Raw genomic sequence first — 25,988 nt, 5'->3', positions numbered from 1 at the left:
CGCCGGGCCCGGCGGGGACGATGAAGCGCGATCGGCGCGGGCGGTTCCTGGCGGCCCCGGGCGGCCCCCGGGCCCCCCCCGCGCCCCGCCGCACCCCCGGCGCGGCCGCCCGCGGCTCCGAGCCCGCCGAGCCCCCCGCGGCCGCCGCCTGCGCACCGGAGGCAGGTGAGGCCCGAGCGCGGGGAGCGGGGCGGGGGGAGCGGGGCACGGCCGGAGCCGCTTCCCCGGGGCCGGGGGACCGAGCCCTCGGTGTGGCGGGGTCCCTCCGCACGGCCGGGGTCAGAGCGGGCGGCAGGTCAGAATTTGCCCGTTGGTGAGGAGTTTCTTCCCGTGAAACACGGAGCGTGCCGGTGCCGGTAACGGCGAGGTAAGGAGGAGTTCGGCGCACGGGGAGGGAGAGCGGGGAAACTGCCCGCTATGTCGGGGTGCTCGGCCGCTGCCTGCTCCGGTTTGGCGGTGACCGGGACCCTCCCTCCATCCCGGTTTGGGGTGCCTGGGACCCTCCCGCCATCCCGGTTTGGGGTGCCTGGGACCCTCCTGCCATCTCGCTTGGGGTTTGGGGGTGCATGGGACCCTCCCGCCATCCCGGTTTGGGGGCTGGGGTGGCTGATAGCCGGGTGCGTTGCAGCTGGGGCAGGAGATAAGCGGGATCTCCAACGGCTCCGGTGGGTGCTGGGGCACCGGCGCTGCCCCGGGACAGCGGCTGGCACCGGGGGGCTCAGCCCCCCACGGCACTCCCGCGGGAGGTGCTGCCCTGCCGCCACCCCCGCGGGGAGTGCTGAGACCCCCATCGCTCCCGGGTGGCCCCGGCAGCCCTGGGAGCTGCTCCCAGCCCGGGGTTCGGAGCGCGGCTGGGCTGGATCAGGGCCGGGAGGAGGCTGTGCTCGGGGTTCCCTTCACACCTGGGGGATGGAGATTATCCCACAGAGCGGGGGTGCCGCAGGTGACACTGCTGGGTGACACTGCAGGTGACACTGCAGGTGACACTGCCCCACTCCAGGGCACTGCCGGGGAGCTGAGGAGTGGCACAGCCAGCGCTGGGCCAGCCAAGGGACACAATGCCAGCTGTAAATACCTGGGAGATGCACACCGGGGAAGAGCTGCTGAAACCCAGGCATGGCCTTGGCAGAGTCCCCGAACCCCGCAGCGCAGAGGAGGCTCTGCCGCTGGGACAGTGGGGCCAGGAGGGCTGATTTTGGCTCAGCTGCTGTCAGAAGGGTCTCACCCTGCCTGGATTTTCCGTGCTTTGCTGAAGGCAGGGCTGAGGAGGCAGCTGGCATGAAGGGCAGGGAACACCTTTGGGCGCCTCAGTTCCCCCCTCAGCGGCCGCGTTTGCTCCTCCCGGGCAGGAATCGGCAGAGCCCTGAGCACCGGCTACTGCCGCCTGTGCCACGGCAAGTTCTCCTCGCGGAGCCTGCGCAATGCCTTCGGGAAGGTGCCCGTGCTGGGCGAGAGCTCGGAGAAGCAGCGGCGCCTGGACCAGGTGTTCTTCGCCGACTTCCAGCGGCTGGTGGGCGTGGCGGTGCGGCAGGACCCCGCGCTGCCACAGTTCGTCTGCAAGAAATGCCATGCCCAGTTCTACAAGTGCCGCAGCGTCCTCCGCACCTTCATCCAGAGGGTGAACGCCTCGCCCACGGGCCACGCCAAGTCCAAAGGAAAGTACGTGGCCTTCCTCGCCTCCCTTGCTGTGCTGCCCCACGCTGCCCTGTGCTCCCCCGTGGTCTCTCCGTGACCCCCAAATCCCACTGTGCCCCTCTGGTTTTTGCAGGAGCAGCGGGGTCCAGGCGCAGCCGGGTATGGAAGGAGGTGCCTCCTGCCTGGGTGAGTGCCCACTCCCCTTTTCCTTCTGCCCCTTTTCCTTCTGATGGTGGGTGGTGAGAAGTGACAGTGTTTAGGGGGGGTTCTGGTGTCCTGTGGCACAGCTGGTTATGGTTCTCCTTCCTCCCTCTGGCTGCCCAGGAGAATTTTCACCTTCCTGAGCTGGGCCAAACAGGCAGAGGCTCACCTGGGGGTGGGAAGAGCGGGCAGAGCAGATTTGGGTGGCAGTGCCAGGCCTGTCCCAGCTGGTGTTGGGCACTGGGGACAATTGGAAATACCCTTTCAGTGAATGGTGGAGGGAGGTGATGCAGCCACTGTCCCTGGAGGTGTTTAGGGAAAGACTGGACGTGGCAGTCTGGTGTGGCTGACAGGGACACGGGTTGGCCTCGGTGCTCCCAGAAGCATCGTTTCCACCCTCAATGGTTCTGTGGAACTGGCACTGCCCCGCTCCAGCCCTCTGGGGTGGCTCCCCCCTGCCTTGTGGGGCAGCCCTGGGGGAGCAGATGCACGCCCCTGTCCCCTCCGCGTGCCCCCAGCCCAGGCTGACCGTGCTGCCTCTCCCCGGGCAGTTGACCTGATCACGTCGAGCCCGCAGTGCCTGCACAGCCTGGTGGCGTGGGCGCACGCGCACGCGGGCGGCTGCGCCTCGGTGCCCGCGCTGCGCAGCGTGCTCTCCTCCGAGTACTGCGGCATCATCCGCGCCGTCTGGGGCTGCGGGGACGGCCACGACTACGTCATGGACACGGACTCGGACTGCAGCTCCGTGCTGCTGGACAACGCCCTGGCCGTCAGACGGGAGTGGAGCAAGGGCCCGGCGCAGCAGCGCTTGACTGACAACGGCGCCGGGGCGGACAGCGCCGAGGCTGTCCCTGCTCCCAGAGCCCAGCATGCTCCAGTAAGGACAGCTCCTTGCCAGCAGCCTGCCAACAAAGGGACGGCGGCGGTGCCGCTGAGCGTGGAGCACGAGCTGCCGCAGGACAGGGATCCGTCTCCCTCGCAGCTGGACGGCGCGGCCTCCGTCCGGGAGCAGGCCCTGCCGCAGCCCCTCTCCCCCCTGAGCGCTGCCACAGGTAAGGGGTTTGCTTCCTGATCTCTGTCCCGGCCTCAGGGGATGCACAGGGAGCTGGAGAGGTGGCCCAGGGAGTGACAAGTGGCTGGGCCCTCTCCTTGGAGACTGCTGTTCCTCCAGGAGGGTGCAGATCCTTCTGGGAGGTGCTCAGAGATTGGTGTCTGACTGGGGGGGAGGATGCTGAGCTGTGCAGAAGGGACAGGGGAACACGGGGTCATACTCCTGGCCCTGTGTGCTGTTCCTGTTCTGATAGAGGGGACACCCTGCTGCCAGGCTCTTCCTGGGGATATGGAATGGTCACTGGCTCCTCAGCACCATGCTTGCCAGATGTTTCCTTCGGCTTGACCCTGAAGCTGGGTTTCCCTGCTGTACAGCAGCTGATGCTGAATCCCAGGAAGCCCTTCTGCCCCTAAAGGAAAACTGCTGAGTGGGTTTGGGCTGGGTGCCCCAAACACCACTTCCAGAAGCGAGGAATTAACACCCTTTTGAGTTCCAGAAGCAGGGCTGTGTTTAGCTCCAGCACCCACAGGAGATGTCTGCTGCTGGACACAAGAATGGCAGCTGGGACTTGCCTGGGGACAATTCTTTCAGTTACAGGTGTCACAGGAGGAACCAAAAGCTGCTCCTGGGAGCTGCAGGGTCAGGGTGGAGCACAGGGAGAGCCGTTTCTGGGCAGAGGGGACAGTTTGGTTCAAACAATCACTGATTGCCACGGTGTGACCATGCCAGTGCAGCCGGCTCCTCCTCGGCCGCCGTGGGTCTGCTGCTTTTCCCTGTAACACACCATGTTCTCCTTCCTTCCCTAGGACAGTTGAGTGGGAAGCAGGTTCTGTCTGCAACGTCGGATGAGCGGGTAAAAGACGAGTTCAGTGACCTTTCTGAGGGGTGAGAGAAGAGTGGGTTTAAAATAGCCTAAATGTCTTCTTTGCCAGTGGGGACTCCCCAGCACGGGGAGCTCTTTCTCCACCAGCGCCGGGGGCTTGGAGCTGGTGGAGAAAGCCCAGTCACAGAGCTCGTGGCACTGGGGCTCTGAGCTCCCTCCTCTGCTCTGGGGGGTTTGCACACACGTGTGCTGCGTGTTTGTGGGCTGCTCCCTGCAATCCTGGCCCTGCTTTGTCCCCTCTCTGCTGGGGAAGGAGCCGTGCTGGGAGCTGCTGCTCCGGCCCCAGGGGATGCTGTGGGAGTGGAAATGCAGGCACGGGGTGGCACGTGGAGAAACCACCCTGTTTGCTCCTGGGGAGAGCCTTTAACTGGGAAATGGGAGAGGGAGGCACCTGGCAGCTCTGCAGTCCGTTGTGGGCAAGGATTTGGCTCAGTCCAACACAGGGGTTTGGAATGGGGCTGTAAATTCACCAATCCAGGCGTTGTGAGTCTAAAGGGCCAAGTGCAGAGTGACTCCAGTGTCAGCTGGGCCTGTCAGCTGTCACATTCAAAGGGCTGCAACGATTTATTGCCTATTTCCTGTCTTCAGGAATTAATTGCTTCTTGTATGGCTTAAGGCCTAAAAGGAGGAAAAAGATAAGTCCAAATGTGGCTGTTATATCTGAGGGAATACAGAATGACCCGCAGCTTCATTAACCTGTGCCAGACAATTATGTGACATTCTTGCTCCACAAAATTCCTTTTCCCAGTAGAGGAAGCAGCAGCCACATCCCTCACCCATGAATAGATCCTTTCAGTAACAGCCCTTTTTTTGTTCTCCTGACAGTGGTTTGATTATTCTTGCAGAGATTTAGCCCTAAAAGGACCTGGTTTGGGTCCTTGCTGTGTTCACCGGCGCTGTGTTTGCCTGGGGAGAGGACGGGGAGGAGAACACGTGCCGTGGGGGAGATGGATGTGCTGGGAATGGGGAGCTGCTGGTGCTGAGGGTCAGCCCCAGGTCACAGTGGTAAAGGGCAGCTTCTCTCTCTCAGGGACTTGTTGAGCGATGATGAAAGTGAGAAGAGAAATGTGCAATCTTCAGACGACTCCTTCGAGCCTTACCCCGAGAAGAAGTAAGGGGCTCTCAGGGTGGGTGGGGGGCTGGTGCCCACCCCCATGGGGCCAACATGCCTTTCCTTAGGGCTCTGTTCCCTACTCATTCCTGCCTGGGGGTCACAGAGATGCTCCCAAGCTGGGTTAAACTGGCTGGGCCCTCATCCCCAGCCTGGCACAGCCAGGGGCTGTGTGTGCTCCTGCTCTGCCAGGTCACAGGCAGGTGTAACAGCTGGGGACACTGGTCTAAAACCAAGATCAAGTCTTAAACCACTGTTCTGGTTCTTTCTTGGAGGGTTTCTGGCAAGAAAAGTGACAGCAAAGAAGCAAAGAAGGCGGAAGAGCCCAAAATAAGGAAGAAGCCGGGTCCTAAGCCAGGCTGGAAAAAAAAAATCAAATGTGAACGGTAAGGAGGGTCCATCAGGGCTGGGCTGGGCTGCAGCCCCACGCCCACAACGCCTCACACACCTCTGCTTGCAGGGAGGAGCTGCCCACCATCTACAAGTGTCCTTACCAGGGCTGCACCGCTGTCTACAGAGGGGCTGATGGCATGAAGGTGAGCTCGGGCTCTGCTCCCGTCCCACACTGGTGGCTCCCAGTGCTCTGGAGCCACTTCCATGTGAGCAGAGCATCCCTGATGGGTTTAATTCCCCACCCTGCTCTGCAGGAGGCAGTGAGCCACTAAAAGCAGCCTGCTGGGAGTCCTGGCCTTTTCCAGGCTCTGGCTCTCTGTGTCTCCTGTCCTGGAAGCCTGCCTCTGGCTCACAGCAGCCCTTGGAACAGCTGCTCTGTGTCCAGCTGAAGCCCCTGCTGCCTGGGGTGGATTGGGATGAAATCCTGGTGTTGCACACGGTGGTCTCGGTGTTTGGGGATCCCGGTTGTTCCCTGTCAGAAGCTCTGTCCTGGCTTTGCAGAAACACATCAAAGAGCACCACGAGGAGGTGCGGGAGAGGCCCTGCCCTCACCCTGGCTGCAACAAGGTGTTCATGATCGACCGCTACCTGCAGCGCCACGTCAAGCTCATCCACACAGGTGAGTGCCAGCAGCTGCCGGGCACACACACCCCGGGGTGCCCTGCTAGGAGGGGCTGGGGCCCTGGGGGAAGCAGGGATGGGGTTCCCCGTGTGCCTGTGAGCGTGGAACAAGCTGTTGTGCAGGGGGCACGGGGCAGGGGAGGGGTTCAGACTGCCCCAGGGAGCGTGGCAGCTGCAGGGCACAGCCCAGGAGCTCGGCAGAAGCCATGACACGACCACCCCTGTTTCCTCCCGTGGCAGAGGTACGGAACTATATCTGTGACGAGTGTGGGCAGACCTTCAAGCAGCGCAAACACCTCTCGGTGCATCAGATGCGGCACTCGGGAGCGAAGCCCCTGCAGTAAGTGATTCCAGCAGGGATCAGAGGGGTCAGGCACCCACCCTGGCACAGTAATTCTGGGATGCAAACCCTGCCTGGGGCTGGCAGCATGCTGGCTGGATCGCTTTAAATGGGATGAACGAGGACAGGGTCCTGGAGCACCTCTGCTGTGAGGAGAGGCGCAGAGTGCTGGGTGTGTTGAGGCTGGAGAACATTCCAGGGACACCTTAAAGCCCCTTACAGGGCCTAAAGGGGCTCAGGAGAGCTGGAGAGGGATGGTGGGACAAGGTCCTGGAGTAACAGGACAAGGGGGAATGGCTTCCCACTGCCAAAGGGCAGGGTTAAATGGGATGTTGGAAAGATCCTCATTCCTGTGAGGATGGTGAAGCCCTGGCACAGGCTGTGGATTCCCCATCCCTGGAAGTGTTCAAGGCCAGGCTGGATGAGGCTTGGAGCCACCTGGGATAGTGGAAGGTGTGGGGGCTGTGGACAGTGCCAGGGGGTGGGCTGGGATGTGCCTGGAGATCCCTTCCCACCCAAACCAGGGCAGGACTCTGTGATCCAGCGAAATGCCCCTTCCCAAGCCCTGCTGCCGCCCCAGCGCTCCCCCTGGCTGGGCGAGGCAGCGCCGGGCGGGTGCTGAGCCCCCTGTGCCCCCCAGGTGTGAGATCTGCGGGTTCCAGTGCCGCCAGCGCGCCTCCCTCAAGTACCACATGACCAAGCACAAAGCCGAGGCCGAGCTGGAGTTCGCCTGCGACCAGTGCGGCAAGCGCTTCGAGAAGGCGCACAACCTCAACGTGCACATGTCCATGGTGCACCCCCTGACCCAGGCTCAGGACAAGGGCAAGGCGCTGGAGCCGGAGCCCCTGCTGCTCCTCACTCCCTCAGGGACTGCGGAAGGCCAGGCGGTGAAGCCAGAAGTGACTGCGGAGCCCGAGCCCACCTGAGGGCACCGGGACGCGCTGCCAGCCCCGCGGGAGCCCTCGTGGCACTGGAGGTTTTTAATCTACGTTTTAGTCTCCCAAAGAACTCCGTGGAATTAGCTTCAGCTTGCTCAGAAAAGGCTTGTTCTCATGCAGTGATTCCCATGCTCACGTCTGACCTGGCAGTGTTGTACTAAGAGTGTCTAATCCCAGGGAGGGACGTTGGAGCACCCTCCGTGTCCCCAGCCCCACGCACACGTTGTAGAAACCCAGTTGGCCACAGCTGTTCCCTGCCTGCACAGAGCTGCCCCTGGGGGCTCGAGGGGGACAGAGGACAGTGGGACAACTTTAAGGAGACATTTTGTTTTGGAAAAGAAGGAAAAAAAAAACAACCCAACCAACAACATAATTATGAGTCCCAAAGCAAGTCTAAACTGAAAATTTGTAACCTACTTTTTATTGTAACAAGAGCTTCATGGTTATGCTTGTAATAAATTATTTACAAAGTAATTTGAAAAAAAATGGCCCAGGTGAGAAAGGTGGCTCCTTGTGCTAGGTGTAAGTGGGGAGCTGGGCTGAGTCCATTCCTCAGAAGAGTTCCAGCTCTTCCTCCAGCTCCACGTCCACAGCAGGCCGAGAGAAGTGCACAAGGGTGGCTCCCAGCTCCGGGTCGAGTTCCTCACAGGTGCTGAGGAGCTGGGGACAGGGCAGGGAGCCAGGTTAGGTCTGCTCGAGCTTCCTCAAAGCCAGTTCCAGCCGCACCGGGGGAAACTTCCACTCATGGCCGTGGCTGTGCCTGACAATTCCCTGGGAGCGAGCGGGAACGGCCACACGAGGGCAGGGTCGGATGTGCTGGGAACCGGGGAGGGTGTGGCCATGGCACAGGGCCAGGTGTGCCCCTGCTCCCGGTGAGTTAGGGCAGCACCGGGCATCCCCGGGTGAGTTAGAGCAGCACAGGGCAGCCCCAGGTGAGTTAGGGCAGCACCGAGCATCCCCGGGTGAGTTAGGGCAGCACTGGGCAGCCCCAGGTGAGTTAGAGGAGCACCGGGCATCCCCGGGTGAGTTAGGGCAGCACTGGGCAGCCCCAGGTGAGTTAGGGCAGCACTGGGCATCCCCAGGTGAGTTAGGGCAGCACCGAGCATCCCCAGTTGAGTTAGGGCAGCACAGAGCAGCCCCAGGTGAGTTAGGGCAGCACCGGGCAGCCCCAGGTGAGTTAGGGCAGCACAGGGCATCCCCGGGTGAGTTAGGGCAGCACCGGGCAGCCCCAGGTGAGTTAGGGCAGCACCGGGCAGCCCCAGGTGAATTAGAGCAGCACCGGGCAGCCCCAGGTGAGTTAGGGCAGCACAGAGCAGCCCCAGGTGGGTCAGGGAGGCACGGGGCTTGGCACAGGCAGGGATCAGAGCCCCAGGGAGCCCAGCAGCACTGCAGCTCACACGGGGAGGAAAGGCAGAGCACTGCACCCACCGGCTGGATGTTGCCAAGGCTCTGGGCAGGGCAGTGTGGGATGGCTCCCAGCAGGAACTGCCGGGCTGCAGAGATCAGCTCCAAGGGATCCTGCACGGCACGGGAGAGACAAAGGAGGCAGAACATCACCCTCAGCCCAGCCCCTGCTTCAGAAGAGATGCAGAAGCCACAACCCCACACCAGGGGCTGTCACAGCTCAGAGGGCAGGGTGTGTTTGGGGTTTGGGAGCAGCCCTGGAGTTCTCTCTGTCCAGGGGATGAGGAACCTGCACGAGCTCTACGTGGGAAGGTGGGAACAAGAGAGATGCTGCAAGTTCTGCTAAAGGGGAAGAGCTAAAGAATAGGATCAGTTACAAGAGATTCTAAGCTGGAGAGGGGTAGATTTAGATTGGATATTAGGAAGAAATTTTTCTCTGTGAGGGAGGTGAGGCCCAGGCACAGGTGCCCAGAGCAGCCGTGGCTGCCCCATCCCTGGCAGTGCCAAGGCCAGGTTAGACAGGGCTTGGAGCAGCCTGGGACAGTGGGAGGTGTGCCTGACCAGGGCAGGGGGTGGAACGGGATGAGGTTTAAGGTAATTTCCAACCCAAACCACTCTGGGAGTCTATGACAGGAGAAAAAAGGAGTCCAGGCTTTGCTTACGTGCTCTGTGGGGTCTTGATCAGGCTGTGGCAGGACTTGCCCTTCCACAAAGAGCTGGAGCAGCTGGATGTACATGTGCAGTGCCACGCTGAGGAAGGTGGGCTCCTGCTGGAGCAGCTCCTGGTGGAAGCTGGGGCTGAGGCTGAGGGGGTCACACATGGGCTGTGTTAGCTCTGGGACACACACAGGCACCAGGCAAACACAGCTGCTGCCCTGCCCTGGCTGCTTTGAGTCCCGTGGCAGGCAGGGCCACCCCAGGAAGCAAAGTCAGCTCCAAAACCTTGTGTTTGGAGCACAGGGCTGAGGGGACACCTGTGGCACAGCTCTTCAGCAGAAGGCACAGGGCTCCTCACAGAGCATCGTGCCTGATGAGGTCTCTGTCCCTCAGGGAAGAGGTAACTGTGCTCAGCTACAGGCCAGCAGTGCTGTTACCCCCGTGCCAGCTGCTGTGGGTGCTGGGCATCACCCCCGTGCCCCCAGGGCTGGTACCTGTAGAAGGCCAGGGGCAGGAGGCGGGTGTGGCGCTGCGAGGCCGCGCTGCGCAGGACACGGCACCCTCCAGGCCCTGCAGGGGAGGGAGAACACTGAGCACCTGCACCTCACCTCGCCTCTCCTACTCTGGGGCTGCCGTTTCTTTCCAGGCCACCATAAATGTGGGTGCTTGGGGGTGGTGAGCAGCCAGAGAAGCAAGCTCTCCCCTCAGGCTTTCTCTGCCAGCAGGGACAGGAGTGAGTTCAGTCATTCCTGATCACCAGCTGGGTCTGCCACGCTCTGGGTAGGAGCAGGATGCTCTCAGCTTGCACACACGTGGTTTTTGTGCAGCCCCTTCTCCCAGGGACACCCCAGCCCAAGGGGTGGGTCACCCCTTCCCAGCCCTGGGGACAGGACTCACCTCCCTCTGCTGACTGGAAGAGCAGTGGCCAGGATGTGCCCCTCCCTTCCAGGCACTGCAGGATCTGCAGGGACCATCCCAGAGACGTCTGGAAATCCACTCCTTCCTGGGTGTCAGAAAGGAGAGGTCTCCTTGCTCTGGGGCTGTGGTTGCATCAAAGCAGGAGCCCCCACAAGAGACTGCACAAGAAGTGCTCTGCTAAAGGACCTGAGGAATTCACCCCAGGTCTTCCCCCTCAGCTGGCAGCCTGGATTCCCCCAGGGGAATTGGGCATCAGAGCAAGGCAGTGCCTTCCTCACCCAACCAGGCCAGCCAGGGCTCCACTGAGACAGGGCTGCACTGTGGTCTAGGTTGGAAGGGACCTTAAATCATCCAATTCCACCCCTCTGCCATGGGCAGGGACAGCTTCCACTAGCCCAGGCTGCTCCAAGCCCCATCCTGCCTGGATTAACCAAGAAACCCCTGCACAAACTGCACCCACCCCACTGGAGCAGCTTCTGCCCCCTCTGACCCTTCTAGTGACAACATGTCTTGGGATTATTGTGGGGCTTCTTTTTTCATTACTCATCTCACATGGATTAACTTCCCAGCTCTGTCTGCTCAGGATGTTTCTCTCCTCCCTGGCTCTTCCCCCAGACTCTCCCACGGGCAGACTGAGACCAAATTGTTATTTTTGCCTTGAATCTGCTCCCTGATCCCATCTGTGAGGTGACTCCCCAAATGGCTGCACTTCAAAGCTGAGGTGACAGCAAAGGGACAGAAAAAAGCCTTCACAAGCAGCAGGATGCTCAGGGCAGGCAGCTGCTGGAAGCAGCCTGTCACCTTTGCTCCTTCACTAAATAGCATTAAACCCTTTGGAAACTAATGTTCCTCCTTCCTGGGCAGCCCTTCTCCCAGGAAGCACCACATTCCAGCCTGAGGAAAAACATCACTGACAGATGTGAGGTGCTGCACAAAAGCTGAGTGAGACACCAGGTTCATGCACTACCTGGGAGGTGTAAAGTCTGAGCAGCAAACTGGAAATAATAAATCATCCAGCAGGAGAAATAAAAGCTGTGAAAGGGGAGATAACGTCAGAGAGAGGAAAACACAGGTTTAATCTGATGGGAACAGAAGGGCTTTCAGCAGGCTTGTCTGGGGTGGTGCTGATCCCTTCCTCCTGGCAGAACAAGCTCCCAGCCTTCCCAGTGCTGCTGCAAAGCATTTTTGGGCAGCAAACCAAGCTGATCAGACACATCCAGTGCCATGAGAGCTGCCTGGGGCTGAGCTCACCTTTGGTGCTATTCTGGCTGAGATGAGATCCAGGAGTGAGAAGAACAGCAGAGCAACCAGGAGCTGCAAGGAAAAGAGGCTGCCTGTCAGTTGTGGTGATGTAGAAATTGGCCTTTCCAGCCAGGGAATAACAACATTTCCCCAGGTGCCTTCCAGCCTGGACCTGGATGAACCACGGAGTGTTCCACCTGCTGGGAGCAGCCACCCCAGCCCTCCCATGGCTCTCACTGCCCCTGGCACCCTCCAGGAATCCTGAGGTGAAAGCTGCAGTAGTTCCTGTGTGCCAAGTGCACCCAGTGACACCAGGTCCTGACTGGCAGCTTCTGGCTCCAGCCCAGCACAATCAGTGCAGGAGTCAATCCCACAGGAAGAGGAGCTGCTGCCTGCAGCAATAAAACAACCAGAGTGAGCTCAAGGCCCAGGTTGTGCTTCAGCACTGTCAGCTGTGTCCCTCTGGCACAGGGACACTCCCCAGGCTGAGCTCTGACCCTGGAAATCCAGCAGCCAGACCCAGGGCAGCAGCCCAGCTTCCTGCAGAGAATTCCCCTTGCACTGAGGTGACAGCCTGAAACATTTCCTGCACCAGACCTGGGAAAACCCTCAGGAAATCTGTCTCTGGGAATCCCAGCACAACTTCCCAGAGCCTTGAAATACCTGCACTGCTGTCTTACAAACTTCCTGCACCTCCTTAACTTTCCAGCCAAGCTGCCCAAGCTAAAATCCAGAAGGACTGCTGTTGTTGGAGGGAGAGGGAACCCTGGCATGCCATGGATTGAGCTCTTCCTCTCTGCAGGGCTCTCTCCAGCTCCAGTTTTTAGAGCAGCTGTTGAACATCCCTCCCAGGAGCCAGAATCTGAGGTACAAGTTTAAGCCTGGAACAACTTTGCCTTGAGGATAAGAATTTAGCAACTACCAATTTACAGCCACTTTTTATCAACTATCCACCAGCAAGATTTCCCAGCAGGGATTACCAGGGATGCACTATCTCAGGACAACTCCTCTCTGTTAGAGACCTCCTTTTTCTGGTTTTCAGGTGTAGGGAAGAGCAGAGACATGAAATGCACCCAGCCTTGCCTGCTCTGTGCCAGTGCCCAGCCTCTGCAGTGCCTCTGTGCCTCGTCCTCGTGGGGACTGCTGCAGGATGGCCCCGTGCAGGAAGGCAGCTGAGAGCCAAGGGGGGTCAGAGACAGGGAGAGCTGCTCCTGAGCAAAGGAACCTGCAAAACAGAACAAACATCTCGTGGGTTTGCAGGTAAAAAAGGGGGGAAAGTGCTGCTGTGGATGAGGAGGAGATTGGGGACTTGGACAAAGGTGCAAATTGTGACTGGGACAAGAAAATAAATAATTCTCTTAATTTTGGAGAATGATGCTACATGGAGACAGTTGTAAAAAAGCCAAAGTTTAGAAGCATTCTCAAATCTCTTTTATCAGCAGTTGGACAGGCAGTAACTCCACACTAGAAGCATGTGATCATCACCTGCCACAACCTGCAAGGAGATTCTTACATAAATTCCAGCTTCTGGAGGAAAGCTGCAGGGCACTGACAGACAGTGTAAGGAGAGGTAAAGGAAGCAAGCACCCAGTGAGCAGCTTCAGGAGGCCAGATTGCCCAAATCCAGGGGGCAAGGGGTGTGGCAGCTCCTGGGAATGACTCCAGACCCTGCTAAGGCTTTGCCTAAGCAGGGCTCTGCCCTCCAGCCTGCTCTGCAGAGACTCCCTGGTCCTTATGGGAAGCACTGACCCTCATCACACACAGGGCAGACTCAACCATTGCCACAACCCATTCTGAGTGCAGCCCTCCAGAGGAGTCTGGAGCTGTCCTGCAAGCCTCAGGCAAGCATTCCACCCTCCAGGAGAGCAGCTCCCTGCTCCAGCCCTGGCACACACCTGGTACCTGAGCCGTGCCAGCCCCTCAGCCTGTCCAGCTCCTCTGGCAGGGGAGCCCCAAAGAGTCTCTTCCACTGGGAGCAAAGCACTGGCTCCAGCCTCGGCCACCACAGCTGGGGACAAAGATGGAAACCAGCAGCATTAGTGCTCAGTGCCTGCAGCCAGGCACAGCCAGGCACTCAGAGAAAGGGGTTCTTCCCCTCTCCTGAGTGAAAAAGCCCAGGTTGTACATGCACACATCAGAAATGGGAGAAATTTCCCATCCTGGAAATGCAGAGGTCACACTACAGTGCCCTGGGACTCCTGTGGCAGGAGCAGCCAGAAAGAAAGAACTGCTCCATCCCCAAGAGGGGATGGCTCAACACAGGCACCAAAACCTGTGTCCCCGTGTGAAACTGCACACAGGGAGTTACACACAGGACAGAGAGCAAAACCTGGGATTTTGGGGCATTTTGGTTCTTGTGATGTAACAACCAGTGCATCAGAGAGCAGGACAAGCCTCCCAGCTCCCACTGTGACCCAGCCCCTGTGGCAACACCGGAGGAGCCCAGGGCTGGCATCAGTGCCACCCAGGGCTCTGAAACACCCTGCCAGTTTCCAAAGGCTTTCAGAGGTTCTGTTGAACCTTACACACTTGGATGGTGTTTAACACAAGCTCCCTGAGCTGGAGCTGGATTCCCCCCAAGCCAGAGCACCAAAGTGAGATCAGTCACCGCTGCAGAGAGGAGCACCACGGGACACTGGGTTTGACAGGTGGCCAGAGCCTCGTTGACCCCTCCTGCTGCATCCTCGCAGTCCAGGCTGGCACTCAGCAGGCCCTGGAAGGGGACAAGTGACAGGGTGGCTCCACACATCCCTCTGTGCTGCTCCAGTGCCTCGCTGAGGTGTGGAAACTAATCAGAGACAACTGTAGGGGTCAGCACGGCTCAGCAAAAGCAACATCCACCAAGAGCTCCTCCCCGCAGCAGCTTTGCTGCATTGTATTGAAATTCACCTCCACCACCTCCTCCTGCTGCTCCCCCTCGTTTTCCTGCTTACTGCTCTCCTCGGAATTACATCCAGAGCTCTCAGAAGGAGGGTGCAGAGGAGGAGAGCTCCTCCTGCACCTCGTGAGCCAGGAGGAAAGCTCTGGGGACAGCGAGGCAGGGACAAAAGCAGCATTACCCTGAAGAAGTGAGCGGTGATGTCGTAGGAGAGCGCGTAGCCCCGGGAACTGGCGTTCTTCTGCAGGGACACACGGGCAGGGAAACAAAATCAGCAAAACCAGCATTCCTCCCCTCTGCAACAGCATTTCCTAGCAGCATTTCGGGGCTCAGCCAGCACAGAGCCACGCTGTGAGTGCTGCACACCAGCTCAGCTGGGGGAAGGTGGTTCCTGTGCAGGGCACTCCCAGGGAGCTGAGCTGCACAGCCCCAGCCCAGGGTGCCAGGGCAGATGGAGTCACAGCCCTGGGGCACAGAGGCTTCTGCCTGTGCCTAACAGGACAGCACAGGAGGGCCTGGAAAGGCTCCCCAGAAATCAGCTCTCCATGGAGCACAAAGCAGGGTCCTGAGGGACCTGCAAGTCAGATGACCTCCTTCTAGAAAGGGATGTCCCTGGGTGTTCCTCAGGAGGATGAGGAGGCTCTCACTCTACAGCAAAACAGTTCCTGGCATGAGAGAGGGATTGGAGAAGGGCTCATGCTCAGCCCCTTCCAGGCCTCCTCTGAAACACTCTGAGATTGTCTGAACCCACTTCACCAAACGTGACGCCCAAGGATTTGCTGTTAATAGTGTCAAATACCACCATAATTCTGAATTAATGAACCCAAAAGTCACAGAATCATGGAATGATTTGGGTTGGAAGGGGCCATGGGCAGGAACACCTTCCACAGACCAGGCTGCTCCAAAAGCCACACCTTTTCTGGGTAGTTTGGATGCAACCTCCTTCCCCAAACTCAAATTTAAGGTCTTTATCTAGAGCATTTACCAATGAGCAATCACCATTTGGCTCACAACACCTACCAGCTCAGAGTTCACAAAGCAAAAGAAGCTGTCACAGTCCAGCACTGCTTTGTTCCCTTTCCAGCACGTGGTGATCAGGGTGGATGCAGGGAGCCCGACCAGAATCCTTGGGCAGGGAGGAAGGAGAACTCGGGTCACTGTCAGGGGGAGAACCAGCCTGCCCAGGAAGAAGTGTCACATCCAGGGCAACTGGCAGCCCAAGATGGAAACAGCTAATTCCAGTGGGTGCCAGGGGATCAGTAACCCTTGCCCAGCTGTCCCCAGGACATGCAGTGTCCCTGTCACTCGCTGTGCAGAGGGGAGGATGCTGCACACAGCAGCTGCCCTGAGCAGCAGTGCTGCTGGAGGCATGCCCAGGGCTCAGGCCTGCACTCACCTCCTGTGCAGCAGCAGCTCCTGCTGCCTCCACAGCTGCTGTCCCAGAGCAGATCCCTGCTGGCTGCCTGTCAGCCTCCCCTGGAGGATCTCAAACAGGAAGTGTCTCTGGGCAGCTGAGCAGCCTGGCAGCAGCTTTGGCCTGCACCTCAGCTCCAGCACCAGCTCCTGCACGGGGTGGTGGGGAAACAGTGAGGGCCACACACCAGCCTGCTCCCAAACCCCCTCTGTTTCTCTCAAACAACCAAAGATCATCAAGAAAAACCTCTCTCAGTCCCCACAGGTCAGAGCCTCACCAACAGCGGGGCATGAGGGAATACTTGGGTCAAGTTCAAGGAGTAAACATCCACCCCACAGTCTGAAATCACCTGCAGCCTGCAGAGGATCTCGGGGCTGACCGATGTCTTCGAGTGGCCACAGGCACCCAGGTCCAGCCTGAAATTAGGGGACACACGAGGCACTCACCCTGCCAGCCCAGGGGAAAGCACAGCTCAAGGACAGTCAGATGCTTCAGATGAACACAGAGCTCAAACACTGTGCCCTAAATTAGCTGTAGCTGAGACAGTGGCTCTCCTCTGAGCTCCCTCCTCATTTTCCAGCTCCAGCCACTCCCCCAGGGCATTGGTGCTTGTTTGGCCACACAAAGCTGAGTACAAAGCCAACTTTAAAAAGACAGCCAGACAGGGCCTCTCTGTGGCTGCAGCCCCAGACCTCTGCACCCTCAGCAGCTGCTGAGTCACACAGGGCCACCTCCCAGTGCCCCTTCCAGCCAGAGCAGCAGGGAATGGCTCCCCCAGCCCACGGGAGGGACAAGCTCCCAGTGCACAGCCTCAGGGCCACCTCCAGGAAGGGCAGTACCTCTGGGAGGAATCCAGGATGGCATTGAGGATGACTCCACACGCCTTCTCCAGGCCTCCATCACAGCCACCAGCAGCAGAAGGTGCAGGAAGGTACCTCTGATAGATGGCCCAGTAATGGAAATCCTGTCTGCAGTGTGGAAAAGGAGAAATCTGTTGGAGTGGTGCCCTTCCCTTGATGTAAAGGGAAGCTCACACATCGAGAGTGGTGAGTGATGTGAGCTCAGATAAGAGCTCCAGGTAAGTACAGCCATGAGGAGCCCTCCAGCAGACCCCACCCAGCTCTGCCTTCCAGAACCAGGGAGGGTTTGTGACAAGTGGTTTGGAAGGGCTGCACATGCAGGCTGGGCCCCACAGAACCATGGTTTGGGTTGGAAATGACCTTAAAGGCCATCCAGTGCCACCCCCTGCCACGGGCAGGGACACTTCCACCAGGCCAGGCTGCTCCAAGCTGAAAACACACACAGCCCTGATTCCAGCAGTGCTGGAGCTCAGCACAAACCACAGCAGGCATTTGTATCCTGCAGCAACTCTTTATTTACTTCCTGATCTTCAGTGCTTTTCCCTATTTTGCTGGGACACTCTTGGACTGCTCCCTCTCCAGCAGAGCCCCTTGGCCCTTACCTCTCTGAGGCAGAGAGAATGTCCTGCTCAGGGCACACCTCCAGCTCCATCAGCAGCCACTCTCTGAAAGACAGCTAGGAAAAGCCAGGATTTAGGAGCAGGGAAGTAACTTTTATAGAACAGCCACCTGCTGCCCAGCAGAAAACCCACTTCACTTCATCTCCATGAACAATCCCATGTGGAGTAAGAGACATGAAACATGAAAAAAGAGGCATCAACCCATGGAAATTCCTGTGCTGATTCTCTTATTTAAAAAATTCAAGGTAAAACCCTGCTTGCTTTTAAAAATTGATGGAAAGCCCATAAAGCCTGTCTCACACCCCTCTGACATTCCCAAACACACTCAGCACCTCCAAGCCCAGGCAGCAGCATGAATGTGTGTTATTAGAAATAAAAAATGAGCCAAGCCCTCAGTCAGAGAGTGTGAGCACCAAGGAGAGGATGTGACACAGCTGCTCCAGCCCTGCACACTGAGCCAAGCACAAGCAGTCATTCTAGGAGCACCACAAACCCCTCTGCACAAACTGGTTTGAGAGGAAGTAGGTTGAAAAAGGAGAGTCTGTCACATCAGAGACCTTGAAGGGTGGTACAAAGGGAAAAGCTGAGATGGTGTGAGCCAGGCAACCCAGGCTGGCTCAGGGGAGCATTGCCATTTTCACAAAGCACCAGAAAAGCAAGGATTTCCAGTTGTTTGCCTCTCCACCACTTCCCAGAGGAGCAGGGTGATGGACAGGCCTTGGCTCTGCAGCTCCTGAGCTTCCACAGCTTGCCGAGCTCCCTGCCTTTCCAAGAAGTAGGACACAGAAGTTTTACCTCTGGTTTTCTCTTTCTACCTTATCATCCCCATCAAACAACAGCCAGCACCCATCCCAGCCCACATGACTCAGCTGTCAGACAACTTTTCAGGCATCTAGCTCTTACTTTCAGGCATTAAGTTCTTACAAGAAGCTTTTGATCACCAATAAGGAAACTGCACAGGGCAGATCTGAAAAAGTGAGAATTAGAGGGTGAATCTGTGTGATGGAAAAGATTTATACCTGGAATGCCTTTTCCTTCAAGAGCTCCTGGAAGCCTGCTTGCCTCCATAAGCACAGGCTGGCTCTCCTGTAGTTCAGAGAGGGGCAGCACAGGGAACTCCAGCTCAGGGCACCTTTGGCCTCCTCACACAGGACTCCCCGAGCCTCCAAGCTCAGCCGTGGCACCAGGTGCTGCAGCTGGAATAAAAACAGGAGGGGCTGCAGCTGGAATTAAACCAGGAGGGGCTGCAGCTGGAGTAAAAACAGGAGGGGCTGCAGCTGGAATAAGAACAGGAGGAGCTGCAGCTGGAATTAAACCAGGAGGGGCTGCAGCTGGAGTAAAAACAGGAGGGGCTGCAGCTGGAATAAGAACAGGAGGAGCTGCAGCTGGAATTAAACCAGGAGGGGCTGCAGCTGGAATTAAACCAGGAGGGGCTGCAGCTGGAATAAAAACAGCACATCCTGCAGCTGGAATAAAAACAGGAGGGGCTGCAGCTGGAATTAAACCAGGAGGGGCTGCAGCTGGAATTAAACCAGGAGGGGCTGCAGCTGGAATTAAACCAGGAGGAGCTGCAGCTGGAATTAAACCAGGAGGGGCTGCAGCTGGAATAAAAACAGGAGGGGTTGCAGCTGGAGTAAAAACAGGAGGGGCTGCAGCTGGAATAAAAACAGGAGGGGCTGCAGCTGGAATTAAACCAGGAGGGGCTGCAGCTGGAATAAAAACAGGAGGGGCTGCAGCTGGAATTAAACCAGGAGGGGCTGCAGCTGGAGTAAAAACAGGAGGGGCTGCAGCTGGAATAAAACCCCAGTGTCTGCCCCAGATGCAGCCCCAGGGCCACCTGTGCTCGTGTGCAGCTGCCCAAGGAGCAGAGGCACCCAGGGCCAAGAGCAGAGGGCACACAGATGTATTTCTGCACTGTTTTCTTGGTGTAAGTGACATTTGCACAGGGAGCTGCAGCAGGAAGTTGGGCTGAGACTGAACTTTCTCACAAGTTACAGCACAACTTTTTCCCTTTTACCTTTTTAATCAGGCCGGGAGGAATCAAGGCACAGAAATCTTCATGAGAGCAGGATGAAAACTTGCACATCAGGTAAGCTGCTGCTGCAGTGCAAAGCCTGAGAGAGAAAAGGAAAGAACTCCATTGTCTGCTGGGTTCAACCACCTCCACAAGCTCTGGAAATCCTCCACAGGAGCCCAAAATCCTGGGGGAGCAGGGAGGGGTGGGTGCCCCAGCTCACCTCAAGCAGAAGGCAAATGACTCTTGTGTCCTGCACACCAGCAAGGAGCTCCAGTACTCTGAAACAGAAAGGGCCTTTCCAGGAACAGCCTGAGAGGCCCCAAAATCGGCTTCCACTCCAGGAATTAAAGCTCTGCATTCACTTAAGTGGATCACAAAAGCTGCCAGTCCTAAAATATGAGCAGCACCGAGGGAAGGACCCTGGAAGGCAAAAAAAGTGAAGAGCAGGAAAGATATTTTTAGTAACTTTGTAACATTTCATTGGTAAAATTCTTACCTTTTGTCTCATTGTAATATTTTCATATTTTTTATTTGACACTGTAATACTTCACTTGCATTATTGTAACATTTTGTACCAAAACACCTTCCTGAAATACCTTTTTTCGTACCAAAACACCTTTCTGAAATATCATTTTTTGTACCAAAACACCTTCCTGAAATACCTTTTTTTTGTACCAAAACACCTTCCTGAAATACCCTTTTTTGTACCAAAACACCTTTCTGACAATACTCAGACTTAGTGAAGGAGCAGAGCAATGTTTCTGATCTCAGCAGTGCAGCAAAAATTGAGCAGATGAGAGACAACCCACAGCAGAACTGCAGGTTTCTCTAATATAGCAACTTGAAATAATTCACTGTAAATTCAGATTTGGGGATTCTCAAGGCTTTTTAGCCTCTCTGACAGCTAATTTAATCTATCAGCCTATTATTTTCAGCCTTGCAATATCAGAGGGTAGAGGAAATAAACCAAGCAATTCTCTAATAACAAAACCATGCACTGCTGCAGCCTAGACAGGGGTATCTTAATTTTATTTTTAAATTTTTACAACTGAATTATTCAACGTGGAGGCTTAGGAACGAAGCATTCTACCATTTTTCTTTTGTCTCTTTCCTAAACTTGCCTATTTTAGCTTCTGTTCAAATGTCTCAGAATGCATTAACCTTCCACAAGCAGAATTTCTGCAGGGGGAAATTCTGCTCATGTTCCTGAGGAGAGTTCACACTCCCTGACCAAAAGAGGGATTTCTGGAAGCCTGGAGGACAGTGAGGTGCCCCCACAGTGCAGCCCAGACAGGTCCATGCCCCCCAGCTCAGGAAATGGAGCAGGATGGAATTCTACTGGCTGCAAAACTGACCTGGTGATAAATGAGCTGGCAGAGCCTGCCCAGGAGTGCAGGCAGGAGATTCCTGTGTCCACACATCATCTTCACCAGCAGGGAGAGGCACGGGCCCTGCCTGCAGCAGGGGAAACCACAAGCTCATTAACCTCATCCCCAGCACAGGAACAGGTAATTAGGAATGCCTAACCAGCCTGCAGCTGACCCGGGCTGTCTGTAAACACAGCACAATTATCATTCCACCCTGCAGACCCCCACCTCAAACCCCTCTTGGCATCTCTCACGGCCAAGGTGGCCTCAGAGGTGACAATGAGGACAGGAGGAGCTGCCTGGGGCACGGGGTAAATAGAGGCACAGCAATAAAAGGGATCAAAACACAAAGCAGGAAGGAGTTGCTGTCACAAGGCCCTGCTGTAAAGCAGGGGCAGGGAGGGATTTTCCCACCCAGACAAGAAAAGCCCATCCTCAGAGGAGGCCAGGTGGGAGCTGTGTTTAGACACCATTTCCTGGGACTCTTGTTTGTCACAGGGAGTTTTCAGCCAGGCTTTGAGCAGTGATTCATCTGCTCCAGGGCAGAGCAGTGCAGCAGAGGGAAGGATGCCCCGGCTGCCAAGGCACAGGGAGGGCAGCTGGGATCCCAGCCAGCTCCTCAGCACGGCCTTGTTGCCCAACAAAGTGATTTTCCACTGACATGCTGCCCGTGGTGTTTACAGGCTGGGCTGGAGGAGGAGCTGAGTGCAGCTCCAGGGGCAGGCGCTGCTGCCTCTGCTCCTGAGCCAGCCCAGGTCCCACTGGGACAAACAGCTCCTGTCACACCATCCAGCCCTGCCAGGGAAGGAATTCCAGGGCCTGGCCTCACTGCCATCCCCAGCCTGGGCTGAAGCACCCAGCAGAGTTTGTGGGGTGTCCAACCCAGCACGGAGCACAGCCCAAGGCCACTTTGCTGGAGGGATCTGTAACAGCAGAGGAGAAACTTGGTTCATTCACTCATGTGCCTCAGTGCATTCATTCCTGGAGTGCAGACACTTCACTGCACTACCAGGCTGGCACCAGGGCTGTGAACACCCAGAGCCCTCCCCAGCCCTGCACAAGTGCTGCGATTCTGGCTGTCACCCAGTTTTGCTTCTCCTGCTCTTGGGCTCCCATCTCACCTGTCAGGGGGGTTGAAAGAGGAAGCAGCCAGCAGGGTTTGGCAGAATGATGTCAGCAGAAGATCAACAACCTGGAAAAAAAAGCACCAGGAGTAAACCTGGAATAAAACCCGCACTGCTAATTGCTGCTTGTCAGGCTGGATACCCAAACCCAGTTTTCTGCTTTGTATTTATTACATTTCCTGACATTAAAACAAGGAAACAAATTGGTCAATGAGATTCACTACAAGTTGCACACCTCCACTGCCACTAAGGATGGAAAATTAAGCCCAGGAATGACCCCAGCACACAACAAACACCCAGGCAAGGCTGCTGAGGAAAGCCTTGCTCATCACAGGACTGCTCTGGTAGAAAACGCCCCCAGATCCCATCATCCAGCAACTTCCAGGTGGATAAAAACGGGAATAGTAGAGGGCAGGGTAGGGAGAGCAGAGAAGTGCATTTCCTGCAGACAAAGCAGCCTTTCACACCTCCCAGCCAGGCCATTCCCCGGCCAGCCCCACCCAGGCCGGCTGGTACTCACGCTGCGGTGGCACGGTGCCAGCCCGGGGGCAGCGACAGCCACCCGGACCGGGGAGCAGGTGGGAGCAGCCTCGCCCTCCTGGCTGCTGGCACCCAGCACAGCCCCGAGCCTCGCTGAAACCTCGGCCAGCTGAGCTGCCACCTCTGCGGGGACAGGGGCAGCAGGCGTGGCACCATCACGACCCCCCGCAGCAGCAAGAACAAGCAAAACACAAACTTCAATCAGTCACAGTCAAAAGGGTGTTAGGAAAAGCTGTAACAAGCAAAAAATGTTGGCTGGGACACAGTGGATCAGCATGCTCAGCATTATTTTTTGGCAGTCACACCTCAGGAGCAGCTCTCACAGCAGAGGGGAGAATGTTTTCCAAAGGGGCAGAGTCACCAGGTGAGCCCCAGGGGTGGGGCAGCAGAGATTGCTGTGATTGCCACCAAGACAAGCCCCAGTGAGGCTTGGGAATACATCAGACATGAAAATGTACATATTCATAGCAGGAAGGATTGTCAGCTCTGAAGGATTAGCAGTTGCAGGTGGCAGTGGCAGAAACTCCTGCTGTGCCAGCACCAGGCTCCCTTTACTCAGGCAGCTTTTGGGACAGTCAGTGAGAAGCACCCCTCATACCTTCCCCCTGAGCCTGCTCCACAACCAGAGTCCTGAGCTCAGCCAGTTCAGCCTTCAGCTGTTCCAAAGGCTCTTTGGAATGGCTGGGCTCTGCTGTGGAGTCACCTAGACAAGGAGGAGAGGAAATGCATTCAGCAATCTCTGCAAGCTTTCTGCAGAAGCAGAATTTAGCTTTCCTGAAGCTCTAACAAAACCCCAAACTGTCAGTCTGCCACACACAGAGCTTTGTTTTTGCACTCAGAATTGCTATTTAATTAATAATTTATGGGTTTATGCCTAGTTGCAAAAAATAATCCAGTTTTTAAAGATGAGAGGCAAAAAAGTTTTGTTTTCAGAGTTTTCTTCCCACTTCCTTTAGCTCTCACAGAAACATTTGCTGTCCTCAAGACTGAGTCAGGCTCAGAATGCAGACAGACATTACAGCATGGATACATCACCAGATGTCCCAGGCTACTCTGGTGTTTTGTTTAAGAGAAGGAATAAAGGGAAATTCCTTTTCCCACTAGAAAGAGATGCCACCAGCGACTGCCAGAGCCCCAAACCCCCCAGAGTTTGTTAGGCAGGAACAGCTTCTTGTACAGGGGCCAGGAATAGCCCACCCAGCAGCAAGAACAGCAAATAACAAGGGCTGACATTGATGCTGGCTGTAAAACAAGGTGCTGGGAGCCCCCTGAGTCACCCGTGCAGGAGCGAGCGCTGGCAGTGGGGTTTGGGGCAGCCCAGGGCTCAGTCCTGCCCTGAACCCCGGCCCTGTGCCGAGCCCGGGCGTGGGCAGGGGACAGGGACAGGATCAGAGCGCAGGGGACAGGAGGGGACAGGGCTCAGGCTGCTCAGGAGGGTGGCACAGGGTGGGGGCAGTGGCACCAGAGCCCAGTGGCAGCGCAGGGACCCGCGGGGCTGCCAGGATCCTGCGGGTCCATCCCAGCCATCAGGGATCCATCCCATCCCATCCCATCCCATCCCACCCCATCCCATCCCATCCCATCCCATCCCATCCCATCCCATCCCATCCCACCCCATCCCATCCCATCCCATCCCATCCCATCCCATCCCATCCCATCCCATCCCATCCCATCCCATCCCATCCCAGCAGGAATCCATCCCATCCTGGCCATCAGGGATCCATTCCATCCCATCCTGCAGGGATCCATTCCATCCTGGCAGAGATCCATCCTGGCCCATCAGGGATCCATCCCATCCCGGCTTATCAGGATCCCATCCCATCCCATCCCATCCCATCCCATCCCATCCCATCCCATCCCATCCCATCCCGGCTTATCAGGATCCCATCCCATCCCATCCCATCCCATCCCATCCCATCTCATCCCATCCCATCCCGCAGGGATCCATCCATCCCACCCAGGATCAATCCCAATCCCCCCTGCAGGGATCCACCCCGCCCAGCCCACTGCACATCTGTGGTGCCCGGGGCCTCTGCAGCCACAGCATCTCCAGGAAGCCCCAAAGGCCCCGAGCAGGAGCAGGGCTTGGCTACACATTGACCTCATGGAGCATGGATCTGTAATTCCTCCTCCCCACACCCTGGGACCCCTCTCTGCTGCCCAGCCTGACCTTTGCATTGCAAAAAAAGCCTGTGCAAACCTTTGGAGGGGGTATTTGAAGCACCCACTTGCTGCCAGGAACAGCAGAGCTCATTAAATACCCTCATTAAGTACCCATAATCCTGCCCAGTGAAGCTGCAGGCTCACCTCCCACCCAAACATCTACAAAGCAGGAGCTGCAATCCCTTTCCCAGCCTGTCCTGCCCCCCCAGACCTCCCTAATCCCCTCTTAAAGGAGGATGCCAGGACAGCACAAGTGTCATTGCACAGGGGATCAGCACAGCAGGCTCCCAGCACAGCAATTCCAGCCCGGGCTGAGCAGCTCAGGCTGCAAACGCTGATTCATGGAAAGGTCTTGGGGGTGGAACTCAGCCAGCTCAGGCTCAGGCATCATCTGCAGCCTCAGCACAGCACAGGGCTCCCAGCACTGCAAAAATCCCACCCAGGCAGGGCTGGCAGAAAAAGTCATTGCAGGAGGAAGAATTTAACACCTCAACACAACATAAAGGGCTTAACACTTATTTGTATGGATTAAATACCTATTCAGCCACAAATCTTTGAATATTTTCAGTTCAGGAGGGCAGCAGTGGAAAAATTAACATTTCACATTGCTCCACGAGTAAATGTTGTATTTTTTACCTTGTAACACCTTCTCTTTCATAGCATGACAGGCTTGCAGATATGTGAAGTACAGGTTTGAAGGTATTTTGTCAGCTCTGTGAAAAAGAAGAGATTTATTACTCTGCATAACCACAAACTGCCTTTATTAAATAAGCACAAACAACAGCCCTTCTATGAAATGTAATTAGAGGGACTCTGAAGCATAAAGAGCATCTGAAGCATTTTTTAATCATCTGACGTGAGGGGCAGAGATTTCTACCCAGGGCTTTCACAGCAAGCACTGCACACGTGTAGCACACACAAACCCAATACTGTAATGTCATTAATTAATCTTTTAATGCCTGCTCCATATCTAGTTGATGTCTAAGATCCCATAAGAGAGTGAGCTGTGAGATGCAGCACTCACAGATGTACAACACGAACGTGCTGACACCAAGGTGTGACCTCTCTCTGCAGGGCAGGCACTCACTGCTAAGAGCACGTCCCACGAGGCTCCCAGAGCCCAGCTGCTTCCCTCACAACTTTAATTTCACTAAATGATCCAGCCTTTAATTTTAGAGCCAGACTGGAATGACAAGGCAGGGCCAAGCACCTCATTTGCAGGCAGTGCTGCAAACATTCTTCCTTCATGAGAGGTTACAGAGGAACTACTGGATGTAAACTAAAGCTGCTCCTGCAGTGCAGAAAAGCACTTTTAAACATGCAGGCAGGGCAAGCTGGAGTCCTGAGAGGAGCTGTGTCCTCCTGAGGCCTCACCCTGGTGCCCCTTGAGCATTAGCAGACATTTAAGTCTCATCTTTCACTCCCCTCCTAAACAGCCTTTCACAGAGGGAGCTCCTATTCCTGGGGAAATTTTATACTCAGCTGCATCCTTCAAGATTTGCATAAAAATGTACCTGGCCTGGAACCAGAGGGACTCCTAAATAATGATTTCACAGTGGCCACAGGACTAATTGCACACCTGAAGACTACACAGATAAGCTCCTCCATGCA

General features: G+C 56.5%; 2 protein-coding genes across 6 annotated transcripts in view; one reads left to right on the top strand and one right to left on the bottom strand.

Moving 5' to 3' along the window:
* Positions 1–8: 8 nt before the first annotated feature.
* On the top strand, positions 9–7,614 carry ZNF276 (zinc finger protein 276). The gene is made up of 11 exons (XM_064386463.1): positions 9–165; positions 1,350–1,659; positions 1,769–1,821; positions 2,388–2,888; positions 3,694–3,772; positions 4,801–4,881; positions 5,157–5,267; positions 5,342–5,417; positions 5,776–5,893; positions 6,136–6,235; positions 6,876–7,614. Exons 1-11 carry the CDS (start codon positions 21–23, stop codon positions 7,159–7,161), a joined length of 1,860 nt encoding a protein of 619 aa, XP_064242533.1. The 5' UTR covers positions 9–20; the 3' UTR covers positions 7,162–7,614.
* The window catches only part of FANCA (FA complementation group A), a 33,527-nt gene continuing 15,106 nt past the window's right edge, over positions 7,568–25,988 (bottom strand). For 3 of the 5 annotated variants that reach the window (XM_064386457.1, XM_064386459.1, XM_064386458.1), the window contains exons 21-43: positions 25,014–25,090; positions 22,813–22,917; positions 22,195–22,337; positions 21,672–21,742; positions 20,539–20,638; positions 19,404–19,603; positions 19,184–19,280; positions 18,186–18,383; positions 17,149–17,222; positions 16,526–16,654; positions 16,036–16,102; positions 15,669–15,835; positions 15,293–15,398; positions 14,454–14,513; positions 14,003–14,107; positions 13,290–13,402; positions 12,478–12,619; positions 11,404–11,466; positions 10,132–10,237; positions 9,729–9,804; positions 9,240–9,381; positions 8,602–8,691; positions 7,568–7,833 (exon numbers count right to left, since the gene is read on the bottom strand). In XM_064386457.1, coding sequence (XP_064242527.1) covers positions 7,726–7,833; positions 8,602–8,691; positions 9,240–9,381; positions 9,729–9,804; positions 10,132–10,237; positions 11,404–11,466; positions 12,478–12,619; positions 13,290–13,402; positions 14,003–14,107; positions 14,454–14,513; positions 15,293–15,398; positions 15,669–15,835; positions 16,036–16,102; positions 16,526–16,654; positions 17,149–17,222; positions 18,186–18,383; positions 19,184–19,280; positions 19,404–19,603; positions 20,539–20,638; positions 21,672–21,742; positions 22,195–22,337; positions 22,813–22,917; positions 25,014–25,090 — 2,539 coding nt within the window. In that variant the 3' untranslated portion in view covers positions 7,568–7,725. The remainder of the gene's footprint in view (positions 7,834–8,601; positions 8,692–9,239; positions 9,382–9,728; positions 9,805–10,131; positions 10,238–11,403; positions 11,467–12,477; positions 12,620–13,289; positions 13,403–14,002; positions 14,108–14,453; positions 14,514–15,292; positions 15,399–15,668; positions 15,836–16,035; positions 16,103–16,525; positions 16,655–17,148; positions 17,223–18,185; positions 18,384–19,183; positions 19,281–19,403; positions 19,604–20,538; positions 20,639–21,671; positions 21,743–22,194; positions 22,338–22,812; positions 22,918–25,013; positions 25,091–25,988) is intronic. The other 2 variants (XM_064386460.1, XM_064386462.1) reach the window with 1 other exon arrangement.

Source organism: Passer domesticus, chromosome 12 (assembly GCF_036417665.1).
Source record: "Passer domesticus isolate bPasDom1 chromosome 12, bPasDom1.hap1, whole genome shotgun sequence".
NCBI classification, from domain to species: Eukaryota; Metazoa; Chordata; class Aves; order Passeriformes; family Passeridae; genus Passer; species Passer domesticus.
The sequence above is the reverse complement of the archived record's forward strand: the minus strand, read 5'-3'. Positions and strand labels throughout refer to the sequence as shown.

Excerpts from the sequence above, each read along its gene's own strand:
- ZNF276 (XM_064386463.1), top strand. The coding sequence starts at position 21 with ATGAAGCGCGATCGGCGCGGGCGGTTCCTGGCGGCCCCGGGCGGCCCC. Across the intron at positions 4,882-5,156 it reads GAGCCTTACCCCGAGAAGAA|GGTTTCTGGCAAGAAAAGTG; the intron begins GTAAGGGGCTCT and ends TCTTTCTTGGAG. Across the intron at positions 6,236-6,875 it reads TCGGGAGCGAAGCCCCTGCA|GTGTGAGATCTGCGGGTTCC; the intron begins GTAAGTGATTCC and ends TGTGCCCCCCAG.